Genomic DNA, 12252 nt, shown 5'->3' with positions numbered 1-12252 from the left:
TATATTTGTTTTGCTTGATTAAATTCCTGGATGAATGTCTTGCAGCTCAATAACACGACAATGAGGCTTTTAAACAGTAAATGCATTGCAGTTCCTTTTAACTTCCACCAGGTGGTAGCAAAAAACATCTTAAATATTAAGCTCATGAGTTTTAGTTCAGGAAGTTGTAGGTAATTTCTTCTTAGTAATTTTGAAAACATATTAACCACTAACCTTGACAAAATCAGGTAATTTTATACATCAAGTTTCCTGTTTTTCTATTTTTTATATTTGTAATGAGGAAACAAAGCTTAATAAAAAAATGTCACTGAGGCTTATGAACTACCACTAGGCCACATGTTTCTGGGTTATGGCAACGTTTTTACTAGATGTGACAAGTTTTTATGACATATGGAAATGTTCTGTAGTCAATTTTGAGTTTTTTATACTTGAATGTCATAAGTGAGCCTTTTTTTTAATATAGTGACGAACACACTTCTCTGCTATGGACAAGCTAAAAGAAACGTCAAGACTGGACCAATGAGAATCAATCAACATGATATACAGTTTGCTCTAATAAACTGTAGCACTTCTCATAGTGACTCAATTGCTGTGTAAGAAAAAAAAGTAAAGGATTTTCATAGCACTACTTATTAGAAACACAATTCTGTTTGACGGACCATAAACGTTTTGGCTCTGTGTTGATACTCTGATAAGCCTTTGCACATATGGACCAGGAAATGAAGAGTAACATGCCAGAGTTAGGTTTCATCTACATGATTTACATGATAATATTGCAGAAAAAAAGTTATTTTGCCAATGTCTCAGAACCAGAAACTGTAAAATGTAGAAATAATGCTTTTCAAACTAACATTTTTTGCTGCTTTTTAGACCTTTTTAAATTTAGAACTACTTCACATCCTTCACAGTTTTTCTGATCTCTTATCCGCCTCCACCCACCTAAGATCTTATTTTAATGTGACAGGTGAGATCATTCTGTCACTTGTTTTTAGACATAAAGAGGAACGGTAAAAAATAACCGACCACATGGTTGTCACGCACTCGAAACCAAACGCTGTTTTCGCACAAAATGGCTTCTACATTTAAATACTTCTTTCTAATCTGTTATTGTTGCATTTCATTTTTCATAATTTCCATGACAAAAACATACATTTGAAAGCAGGAATTTCCTTTAAAAATGCTGCCTTGATAGTTTATGCACAACATCACACTGAGCTTGTTGTAGACTTGACTTATTTTAACCTGATTTCTCATCAGTGGACAGGAAAAGTCTCAGCCGTTTGTAGCAGGAACAAACTCCCCAGTGATGTCAGTGTTAGTAAATTAAGATATTATGATCTAGTCTGAGGTGAATCATTGACTCTGTTTCCTGCTCTTCTCTTTATCTACAGATGCTGCATTTGCATCGTGTCACTTCACTGAAGAAACTTTTGACTGAAGCAGAAAAACTGCCTGGAAGCCAAGATGGAGAAAACCTTGGATCCTTTGCTGGGCTTATTGTGTAAGTAAATCACTTTCTGTGTTCAGATGGTGCAAATTAAAGAAAATAATATGTTAGAACAAAAAGGAGCTTTATAAATGTCTCTCACGCTTTTTTCCTGCTGTCATTGTTTTCTTTATGCTGTAAGTATTTGACCACCTGATTATTATAAATAATCGAATAAATTAGGAACATTCACCGATGAAAGAGATTAGTAAATCTAACACTGCAGATAAGAAAGTAAAACATATTAGAATATAAAATATAATGAAAACTGTAATGTGAACCAAGAGGTGTGACCTATAACCCACAATTCAACCTTCTATTGTAAATTACAAGTTGAGTGAATTTGGTTGAATATGATGTAAAACTGAGAATATTTAGTTGTCAGAGTGTCAAGTTTCTGAAGTGCAACTTAAACTCAGACAAAAAAAATATTTATATAAATGAATAATATGTGTTTTAACAAAATAATGAATTTGTTAAAGAGAACAACAAAGTTGGTGCTAAGTGTGAGTGTGGTTCAAAACTTTGTTGTTAATTTCATGTTATTCAATGTTTGTCATGCTAACCAGGTTTCAACCTTTATTTTAGTGCTGACCTCACTCTTCTGCTGTGGACAAGCTCTGGGTAACGTCAACTTTTAATATTTATTTCAAAGATTTATTCTCTCAACAACAGCTTCAGCTTTATTCCTGTATTTCACATCTTACTTTGTTTTTAGCTGTTTTCTTTTTTGTGTGTTTTATCAGATCTAGTAAACTAGAAAAGAAATCGGCTAAATATGGTTTCTGTTGTAGATGCTGTGCTGACTGTTGAGCCCAACTGGTCGACGTTTTATTCTGGAGAGTTTGTTACTTTCATCTGTGACAGGAATGAAAGTGAAAACTCTGTATGGGAATACAAGCTGAACAGGAATAATGATCCAGTTCAACCCTACCACCAAAATAAAAGCATCACACTTGAACCTCTGCACCACAGTGGTGAATATCAGTGCTGTGGTTACAGAAAGCGCTCAAATAAAACAAAATGCAGTAATACTGTCAATGTTACTGTTTCAGGTAAGCCCTTTTAAATAAAGTTGTTCCACTTATCTCAAAGGCGGGATTACTGCTTATGAAATATTTTGACTTAAAGTGAAATTAGTCTCAAAATTCAAATTTAAAATCAATTATTTTATTAGCTCCTAACATTAATCATGCCATATTAAGATTATAAAGATTTTTTTTTTTTAAATGAATTATGAATTCCTTTTTTATTATTGTGAAATCAATCCATTTGTTTCCATCACCAGCAGGTGATGGAAACAGCCACATTGGCAATAGATCTAACAACCATCCCAGTAGGGGGCAGTGTAACACTGAGTGCTTTTGTTTGCTCTGTTGTAGCAAGAAAGTTATGGGTTTGAATCTTTGTGTGGCGTTTACATGTTCTCACATGCATGTATGTGCGTGGGTTGTGTGTGTGTGTGTGTGTGTGTGTGTGCGTGCGTGCGTGTGCGTGTGTATGTGCGTGGGTTGTGTGTGTGTGTGTGTGTGTGTGTGTGTGTGTGTGTGCGTGCGTGCGTGCGTGCGTGCGTGCGTGTGCGTGTGTGTGTGTGTGGGTGTGTGTGTGTGTGAGTTTTGGTTAGGGTAAGTCACCACAGATAGCCAAACAAATGTGTGTGTGTGTGCGTGTGTGTGCGTGTGTGGGCGTGGGCGTGCGTGTGTGTGTGTGTGTGTGTGTGTGTGTGTGTGAGTTTACACTGTAAGAACAAGCCGGTATAGTGTAGTGATTTTCAGTTGTATGAACTGCATTTTGTATCTACAATCTAATATGAACGACTTCATTCTAACTGTCCACTCTGCAGGGTTCGACATGCAGCTTCTGCTTTATCATGAGACACTTTTGTCTCATAGCCAGATTTCATTAATTCTCTTTGAAGATATCTTCATTTAAGAAGTGTAGTAATTCTGTCAGACTGACAGTGTTATGTGAGTCTGTCTGACCTCAACTCAAACTGAAAATGTTCTGTACTTAGTTTCCTGATCTCCATGAACTAAAGAGAAAAACAGAAAATGTTGCTGATCCAGGAGTCTCTTTGAAAGTCATTAAAAGCTCCAGTTTCTCTGTGGGAGAACAAACTGACAGCTGGTTGAAGTGTAACTTTTGTGAGAAATGCAAATGGAAAAAAAAACATATGTTTTCATGGATGCAGAAACCCAAACAGGAGGAACTATGTTGTTACAGAGCGAGATTAAGGGCTTAGTTTTGCTGTATAGACACAAATTGTCTTTTGGAGTAAAATATTTAATGTAGATATTTACAAATGTGACAAGATGTTCATGTTCTGTCTTGGAACTGTTTCAGTGTGAAACATCATTTAAGTGCAGTTCCTGCTGATTTGCAGATGTTTTTGCTCATGATACTTACTTGATTGGGCCGTTGTTTTATATTGATACAGAATATTTTAGTCATGTTATACAGCACATGTTTGATCCAGACATGTTTTTATGATTTGTTAAACAACCTAGAACCAAGGTGTGTGTTGTTCATAAATTACAGGTTAGTCTGTTTGTGACTCTGCTAGTTTGATCTGCTGCTGAAAAAATCCAACTGGTCTTAAGTTTGAGTTATAGGGCAAGTTTGGTTTTTACCTAAAATAATTCAAGTTTCCTCAGCTCTCATTGAAACATGATAGAAAACATGGTCCATCAGTCTCATGCAGAGTTCATGTTTCTCTTTAGTTTGAAAAATTATTAAATTTTTTTAATGTTTGTTTGTTTTTTACTGTAATAAAATCCTTCCTGAAAAAAATTCATATTCTGATTATTTATTTATTGTTCTCATTTCTAAACTCAACAGCTGATAAGCCCACAGCCACACTGACAGCAATGGAAACAGTCATACCAGCAGGGGGCAGTGTTACACTGACCTGCTCTGTGGACGGATCTACTGGCTGGAAGTTTGACTGGTTCAGAAATGGAAAACAATATCCTGCAGATGGATCCTCTGGAAACACAGAACCAGATGGAACCATCAGAGTCTCAAAGGGAGGAAAGTACAGCTGTAAAGGAGGAAGAGGAGATCCAGTTTTTTACTCAGAAACCAGCAACAAGGTCACCGTCTGGAGAACTGGTGAGTTTAGCTATCAAGTCATCATCATATCATCACATCTTTAAATCCTGGATGTGATTTTTTTTTTCATAAAACATTTGTCATCAACCGTAGGTTAAAAAAAAAAAATTTGATATAACTAGAGATTTTATGTCAAAATTTCATAATTAAGCTTCTCCAAAAGACAGAAAGATTTTTTTCAGTTTCTTTGGCTTATTTAAAACCAGTTCTGTTAAAACAGCCACAATTATTCAGTGTTACTAAAAACCTATAAACTGACCTCAAATAAAGACCAAATAACATCCTGCTGTGAAATACATTAAGTTTAAAAACTTTGAACCAGACATTTTTTCTTTACAATTTTTTTAGTTTGTATTTGTAGATACCTTAAGTTTAATTTTAATGCATCTTTGAAGTTTATGTGTAAAGTGAATTTCTCTATTTACTCAGCTGAAGAGAAAATATTACCTTTATAACAAATTGATTAACATGCAGACACAGTGGATATCTGATGTCCTTCATAAAATTATGAGTTCAGCTTCACTTTGTGTCTTTTAATTTCCTAACTTGATGTTTCCGCATATGAACAGTTTCGAATCCGACTGTGGTCCTGAAAACCAGCTGGTCTCTGAAAGTAGAGACAGTCTGAAGTGTGAAAACCAGGAAGGAACTGAAAGGATGTGTGAATGGAGAAATAATAGGTTAGATCAACTAATATTAAAAACTACAAACAACCAATCAGCATTTAAAAATCTCAAATAACAATAAAGCGACTGTTTACTCTATCATTTAATTTCTAAATTAAATTCATATTTACCCTGATCATATCACAATTTGAGTAAAATAGGTAACCAATCCTTCATTTCTTTCTAATCTGCTTCTAGAAAGTCATTGTAATCTTTTAAAGGGTTTTATTAACTAATACAAACACAGAGCTTGAGGATAGTTTTGATCAAATTCACTCACTAAAGTTAGAGAAACATTTTCTGCAAGTTAAGAGATGATTTTATTCAGTTTAAGTGTTAAATTAAATTCTCTTGACTGTTCTGGTAATGGCCTAATTAAATATTTTGTCCTATAGTTCCCAATAAACCCAGTTTGATTCTACAACCCAACTGGTCTCAGATCTACAGAGGAGAAAAAGTCACTCTGAGATGTGAGATCCAGGGAGGAACTCAGTGGACGTATGAATGGAGACCAACCAATAGAAACTCTCCAACACGCAGTGAATACAGGATCAACTCAGCTACTGATGCTGACAGTGGAGAATACAGCTGTAGAGGAAACAGAGAAGGAATTTTCTTGACACCATGGAGTGATGTTGTTAACCTAACTGTGTGTGAGTTGGTTATTTATAATTAACATGGAAGTGATCATTTGTAATATTTATATTTTTGAACAATATAAAAACCTTGTTGTTTGCAACTTTTGAAGTTTGAAACAAAGTAAACAAAGAGCAGCTGTAATTATAGTACAACAGAAAATGTATTTCATTTAAATGTGGAAAAAATATGATACATTCAGATGTACATGCATACTTTTCCCAGTGCATTGATAGTTTATGGTGTTTATGTCTTTTCAGATATTACATGACATAATATATCAGAAATCATGTAAAAACTCTTGTTAGACACAAAAGGTTTTTGTTTTGTTAGCTCTTGTGGCCTTTATTTGAGAGTGGTTAGACAGGAAGCTAAGTAATAGAGAGGGGAAGACATGCGGCAAAGGAGATTAGGCCGGGAATTGAACCTGTGAAGTCTGTGTCAAGGACTTAAGCTTCCATACGTGGGTTATTTTATTTATTTACTCATTTATTTATTTCAGCATTTATTTCTGCATGTTCTTTTTTCATTTCCTTATTTTCCTTAGTCATTTATCCTTTTTCTGTTTTCTTTAGTCATTTTTTTCATTTTCATTTATCCATTTTCTCCTGAAGCTTAAATCGTAAGCCAACTTCAGCGGCCGCTTTGTCCAAACTATGAAAAACCCGACGGTGAAGCTTTGAATCTATGAGAGCCGCTGACTGAAACACACATTCTGTGTGACACGAAAAACAATAAAGTCAGGAGTTAAAACACTATTTTGTAATGAAGTTGCCAAGCTACAGCTCACTGATGTGCTGGTGATAGGTCGCCATCTTTCTTCAACTAACCAACCAATTGGGATAAGTTGTAGCCTGAAGGCACCGCCCCTCATCATATTGAAGCAAAAACAAATATGGAAAATTGGAAAATGAGGAATGAATAAGGACAACGAAAAAAGGACAGGCAGAAATAAATGTGGAAATATATAAATGAATAAAATAATAAATAAATGTATAGAAGAATAAATATAAATAGGAATATAGAATCCAATTACTAATTAATTAATTAATTAATTTTAGGCTGAAATGGCTTTCCATAAAAGAATGAAAACCATTAAAAAATAAATAAATGAATGGGTTAAACATGGGAGATCATTCATTTATCAACCCAGTTTCTAATCTCTCTCCATCAGCGTCTCCCCCTCAGCCTGTCCTCTCTGTGTCTCCATTATGGCTGAATCCTGGAGCCTCAGTGACTCTGAGCTGTGAGGGTTTGGACCATCAATCAGCAGGATGGAGGTTCTTCTGGTATAAAGCTGTTCCTGATCCATCCAGTAGCTCCTACACCTATGAGCTGCTGCCTGACAGCACCAATGGTACTGAGCAAAACTCCTTCATCATTAATGTATCGACTGACACAGCAGGATTTGTGTGCAGAGCAGGAAGAGGAGAACCAGAGTTTTACACTCATTACAGCAAACCAGAGTTTGTCTGGTCTGCAGGTCAGTTTATTTCTGTCTTTACTCTCAAATAAAAATGAGTTTCAGACATTTTTGATCTGAGGAAACTTTTATTTCAAATGCTTCTTTCGATTTAACTTTAAATAGAAATTCCATGGAAATTGATTTAATTTCATTTATGACGTAGCATTAGGAAAAAAAAGATACTTGTATCATAGCTACCAACTGATGGATCAATCACATTATCAGATAATAAACAGTTTACAGGTGTGTGTCTAAAGTGACAGAAATATGAGATAAGTAATTTTCTGAATAAATAAAAGCTAAAGAAGTCTGCAGGGATGCAGGCGAATCGACCATCATCTTTAGTGGTGAATTAAAACATTGATCAGGAGAAGCTGTTTGACAGGTTTTGTTTTTATGTGTGTCAGTTTGGTTCCTGTGTCGTCTAGTCTGGCCCTGATTGCTCCCAGCTGTGTCTCAGGTTCCCTGATTACCCCTTGTGTATTCAATCCCACCTGTGTCCCCTGCTCCCTGCCGGGTCCTGGTCGTGTCTACCTGTGTGTCTGAGTTCCTAACCTCATCATATTCACCTGTGCTCCCTGGATTTCTGTACACTTTGTGATTATCATCATGAAACATTCATTTACTCTTCGAACCTGGGTCCACCATGTCCATCCTCACCACCACTAATACAACCAATTCATGACACTGTTAAAAATTCACATTTAAACTACGACTTGTTTTTGTAAAAAATGGAAGAATTATTTCCTCTGCAGTTTATTTCCTTTGAGAACTGAAATATTTGGGAATACCGGTAGTTTTAAATCAATCAATCAAATTTTATTTGTATAGCACCTTTCAACAATAAGACATTTTCAAATACTTTAAATCATAAAAACACAAAAACACAAAGTCATAGAACACACAGTCAGCATTACATTTTGCACATCAGATTACTAATTAATGTTTCATCATTAAGTTTCAAAAGCAAATCGAAACAGCTGGAACCTTTAGTCTAGATTTAAAGGATCTCAGTGTTTCAACTGTTTTGAAGTTTTCTGGAAGTTTGTTCCAGATTTGTGGGGCATAGAAGCTGAAATAAAAGTTTGATCAACTTGATGAAATGTTTGCTCTGATCTTTATTACTATAGAAACAAGCCACTTGTAATAAAACATTTAACAAATGTTTCTGATCTCAGCTGAAATCCTGTCTTGTTTCCAGATCCTCATCCAGCAGCTTCTCTCTCAGTGAATCCTGACAGAGTTCAACACTTCAGATCTGAGTCTGTGTCTCTGAGCTGTGAAGGAAACTCTGCTAAATGGAGAGTGATGAGGTTTATGGAAACAGAACTGTCAAACTGCTCCTACTGGGGAAACCTGACTGGAACTACATGCACCATCAACCCAAACCGGTTTAATAGTGGAGTTTACTGGTGTGAGTCAAAATCTGGAGAGTTTAGCAATGCTGTCAACATCACTGTACAGGGTAAGTTCTGGTTTGTAGCCTTTTTTTTTCTTTTTGACTTTTTCTGCTACATTGCATAACTGAGGTGAAATCACAAAATAATTCATTATGTTGATAATTTTGTGTCATTTTTCTTCCATCATGGTGTCGGGTCTTCTTTTTTGTTGTTAATATTTAAAATCGGTTCAGATTAAAATGGAAAATTGATCATCCATGATGTAAATTGTTCCCAATCAATTGCTCTACCACTTATACAAAGCTAAAATTAACTCATCAGATTATGTAATTTAAAATACTACAACACTTTTTAGCCTAAATGCATAATTCCAGCTGCTTTTATGATACAATATTATTCACTGAGTCGCACATAATTGACGACGCCAGTGATTCCACAATCTTCAGGAAAATCTCACTAAGTGCAGAATATAATGAAATTGCAATTATATTAATGCATGACAACCTACACATGCATTTGTACATAAGATTCCTGAGCTCAGCTGCACATGTGGGAACAGCAGCATTATGTACAAACGTATGGCGAGCACTACTCCATCTAGGCACTTTGAGTGGTAGCCTCATACCGTCAATGTACGTCACATAAATTGTTACAAACTACAGTAATAACCACTTTTTGTTTGGCAATACTTCACAAAGTGTGGTTCTGACCAGTGGAATCAGACATAAAACTGACTCAATATTATTCATTATTCCAACCTTTGCCAGTTTGAGATTGAAATGATTTTCATTCAATCATAAAGTTCTTTTTTTATATCAGAATAAACAAGACAAGCAGGTCTGAACAGAGTTCAATGTTAAAGTAGGATATGTTTCCAGGGCAATAAATTTAATTTATTAGCTTTGTCTTTATTGAGATGATGAAATACTTGTCTTGTGCAAAATTGTTGCATGGAATTCAGTGTAAAAAATATTGTTGGCATTACATTAAGAAAACCGTTAATATTGCTAATGAACGTTTTCCACATTTCCACTTGTGTTTTGATGATTTATCTTTGGTGATGAGCTCTCAGGTCACCATCACCCTGATCTGTAGCTCTCCATAGATTCTCTATCAGATTCAAATTGATACTCTGGTTGAACAGCTCCAAAACATTTCTTCAAATTTCTTCCAAAGCACCGAGACAGAACTGAATATTCTCTTATTGTTTTACAACAGATGATTCTTCTGCTCCTCTCCTGCTGAGTCCTGTTCATCCTGTGACTGAAGGAGATCCTGTTACTCTGAGATGCAGAGATAAAACACAAAATCTTTTTTCCAATGTGTTTTTCTATCATAATGATAAACTCCTTCATAATGACAGCAGAGAGGAGCTGAAGATCTCTGCAGTGTCAAAGTCAGATGAAGGTTTCTACAAATGTCAACATTCAGGAAAAGATTCACCAAGGAGCTGGATGTCTGTTAGAGGTGAGGAGGAGGAAAATGTTTGATGCATTTTATTCAGTAAAAACATTTGAGTTAATTTAACAATAAGGTGAAGACCAAGAATGTTTCTGTGGATGTGCTGAAGATTTTTTATCTGTGTTCAAGTTTGAAATCATGTCTTTTACAAAACAGATGATGATGTCATGAAATCTGTTGCTATTTCAGATTCATTCATTTTTAATGTTTCTTATTTCCAGCAACTGTATCCAGTCCTGTCAGCTCTTCATTTCCTGTCATGTTGATCGTTGGTCCAGTTGTTGGAATCGTTTTCATTATTCTCATTATTCTCCTGATCTTGTTGTGGCACTGCAGACAGTCCAAAGGTGAGAACTTTTTGTGCTCATATTAAATGAAGTATTTAGTTAAATCCTTAATTTGTTCAAATGTTTTAAGTTTATTCTAATGTCTTAACATGAATTAAAAGCAGAGTAAAAAGTTATTAAATGTATTTTTTTCCCTTACCGATACAGGTCGTGTCAGGTCAGTCTAAAACATTTGTTTTATCTTTCTTTACACACATTCAAATTGTTTATTTCCATAATGCATATAAATCTGTTATGTTCAGACTGAATCAACCAGAGAGCATCAATCCAGCCTCAGCCACAAATCATGGAGTGACCCAGAATGACGGTTCTGTTTACAGCTCTCTGCTCCATGGTTCGTCTCACATTAAACATCTTTATGATTAACTGGAAGGTTTAATTACTTCATAGATAATTTTCTTTTTTCTAATGAATGAGCAAAGAAAACAAATAAAAACAGGGTGAAAAATATTCCTACCTTACTGCTGTTTGGATGTAAAATAAATCTTGTTAGAAGAAATTCGTCCATAATTATTACTCTTCAGCAGTAAGGTAGGAAAATATACGTAAGGCAGTAAAAATACGTTAGACTAAGATAATTATGAAATTTCACACAGGTAACTAAAATCAACATATTTTCAGGAAAGATCAAAGTAATAAAACACAGCTAAAAACATAAGCTTTGAGCATCTCAGTTTAAAAATGATCATTTCATTGATTTTCGCTCATTTAACCTTGTTTTATTGTAGATGATGGAGGGTTGCATTCCCTCTATGAGTCAATCCAACTCAGCAGAGCCTCTGGAAATGGTGAACTATGTTTTATAGCAGCTAAAGACACTGATGACAGACTGATGGTGGAAATAATGGCATATTTTAAATTAAGATAAATCCAAACATGTTAAATATACAGATAATTTAAATAGAATTTCCAAAAGAGTTGCTCAAAGATATAAAATACAAAAACAATGATGATTCTAAGATTTTTTAATGCTATTTTTCTCTTTTTTGTGATTCCCCATTGATTCATTAAACATCTTTATGATTATCTGGAAGGTTTAATTACTCTATAGATTATTTTTTGTTTTTCTAATGAATCAGTTTTATAAACAAAGAAAAGAAATAATTAAACACAAACCAAGTGAATTATGTTTCTACATTAATGATGTTTAGGTTTTAAAATATGTAACATAATTGATCTACAGTCATCATTCTTCATCAGTCTCCTCTTGAAGTTGTGTGGTGATGTTGCAGGAAAAAAAGACTCTACATCAGTGTTTCTCAACCTTTTTTGGCCCAGCGTCCCCCTCGCCCTTATTCAGGTCCCTCAACGCCCCCCACCAAAGAATTTGTAGGCTACTTTGCACTGATCATTATTTTATCATTAATATTACTGTCGCTATTGTAGATGTTTTGATTTTTATGCTTGTTTCTGTATTTATCATCAAAAATAATTTCTCAGAGAACTAACAAGCCATGGGAATAGAAATTATTTTCAGAAGCGTCTACGAAAAATGCAATGAACATTCAAGTAAAAATTGGTAGGCAAAATGAGCAGATAAAAGATGTACAGCAATGCCAGTTTAAACTTTGAACGATTTGCAAAACGATTTGCAAAACGACTGAGCTCTGCAGCATTAATTAAAACATGGATAGAACTGTAACTACATTAATCATAGCTCTTCTTCTCTTCAGTGTTTGTC

At 34.8% G+C, this 12252-nt stretch overlaps 1 protein-coding gene across 1 annotated transcript in view; it reads left to right on the top strand.

Moving 5' to 3' along the window:
• The window catches only part of LOC108166858 (uncharacterized), a 25775-nt gene extending 16188 nt beyond the window's left edge, over positions 1-9587 (top strand). Inside the window, exons 4-5 of the mRNA XM_017308511.1 lie at positions 8565-8828; positions 9583-9587. Of these exons, the coding sequence (XP_017164000.1) occupies positions 8565-8828; positions 9583-9587 (269 nt within the window). The remainder of the gene's footprint in view (positions 1-8564; positions 8829-9582) is intronic.
• Positions 9588-12252: the final 2665 nt, after the last annotated feature.

The sequence above is a fragment of the Poecilia reticulata genome, linkage group LG14 (genome assembly GCF_000633615.1).
Source record: "Poecilia reticulata strain Guanapo linkage group LG14, Guppy_female_1.0+MT, whole genome shotgun sequence".
In the NCBI taxonomy this organism is placed as follows: domain Eukaryota; kingdom Metazoa; phylum Chordata; class Actinopteri; order Cyprinodontiformes; family Poeciliidae; genus Poecilia; species Poecilia reticulata.
The sequence above is the reverse complement of the archived record's forward strand: the minus strand, read 5'-3'. Positions and strand labels throughout refer to the sequence as shown.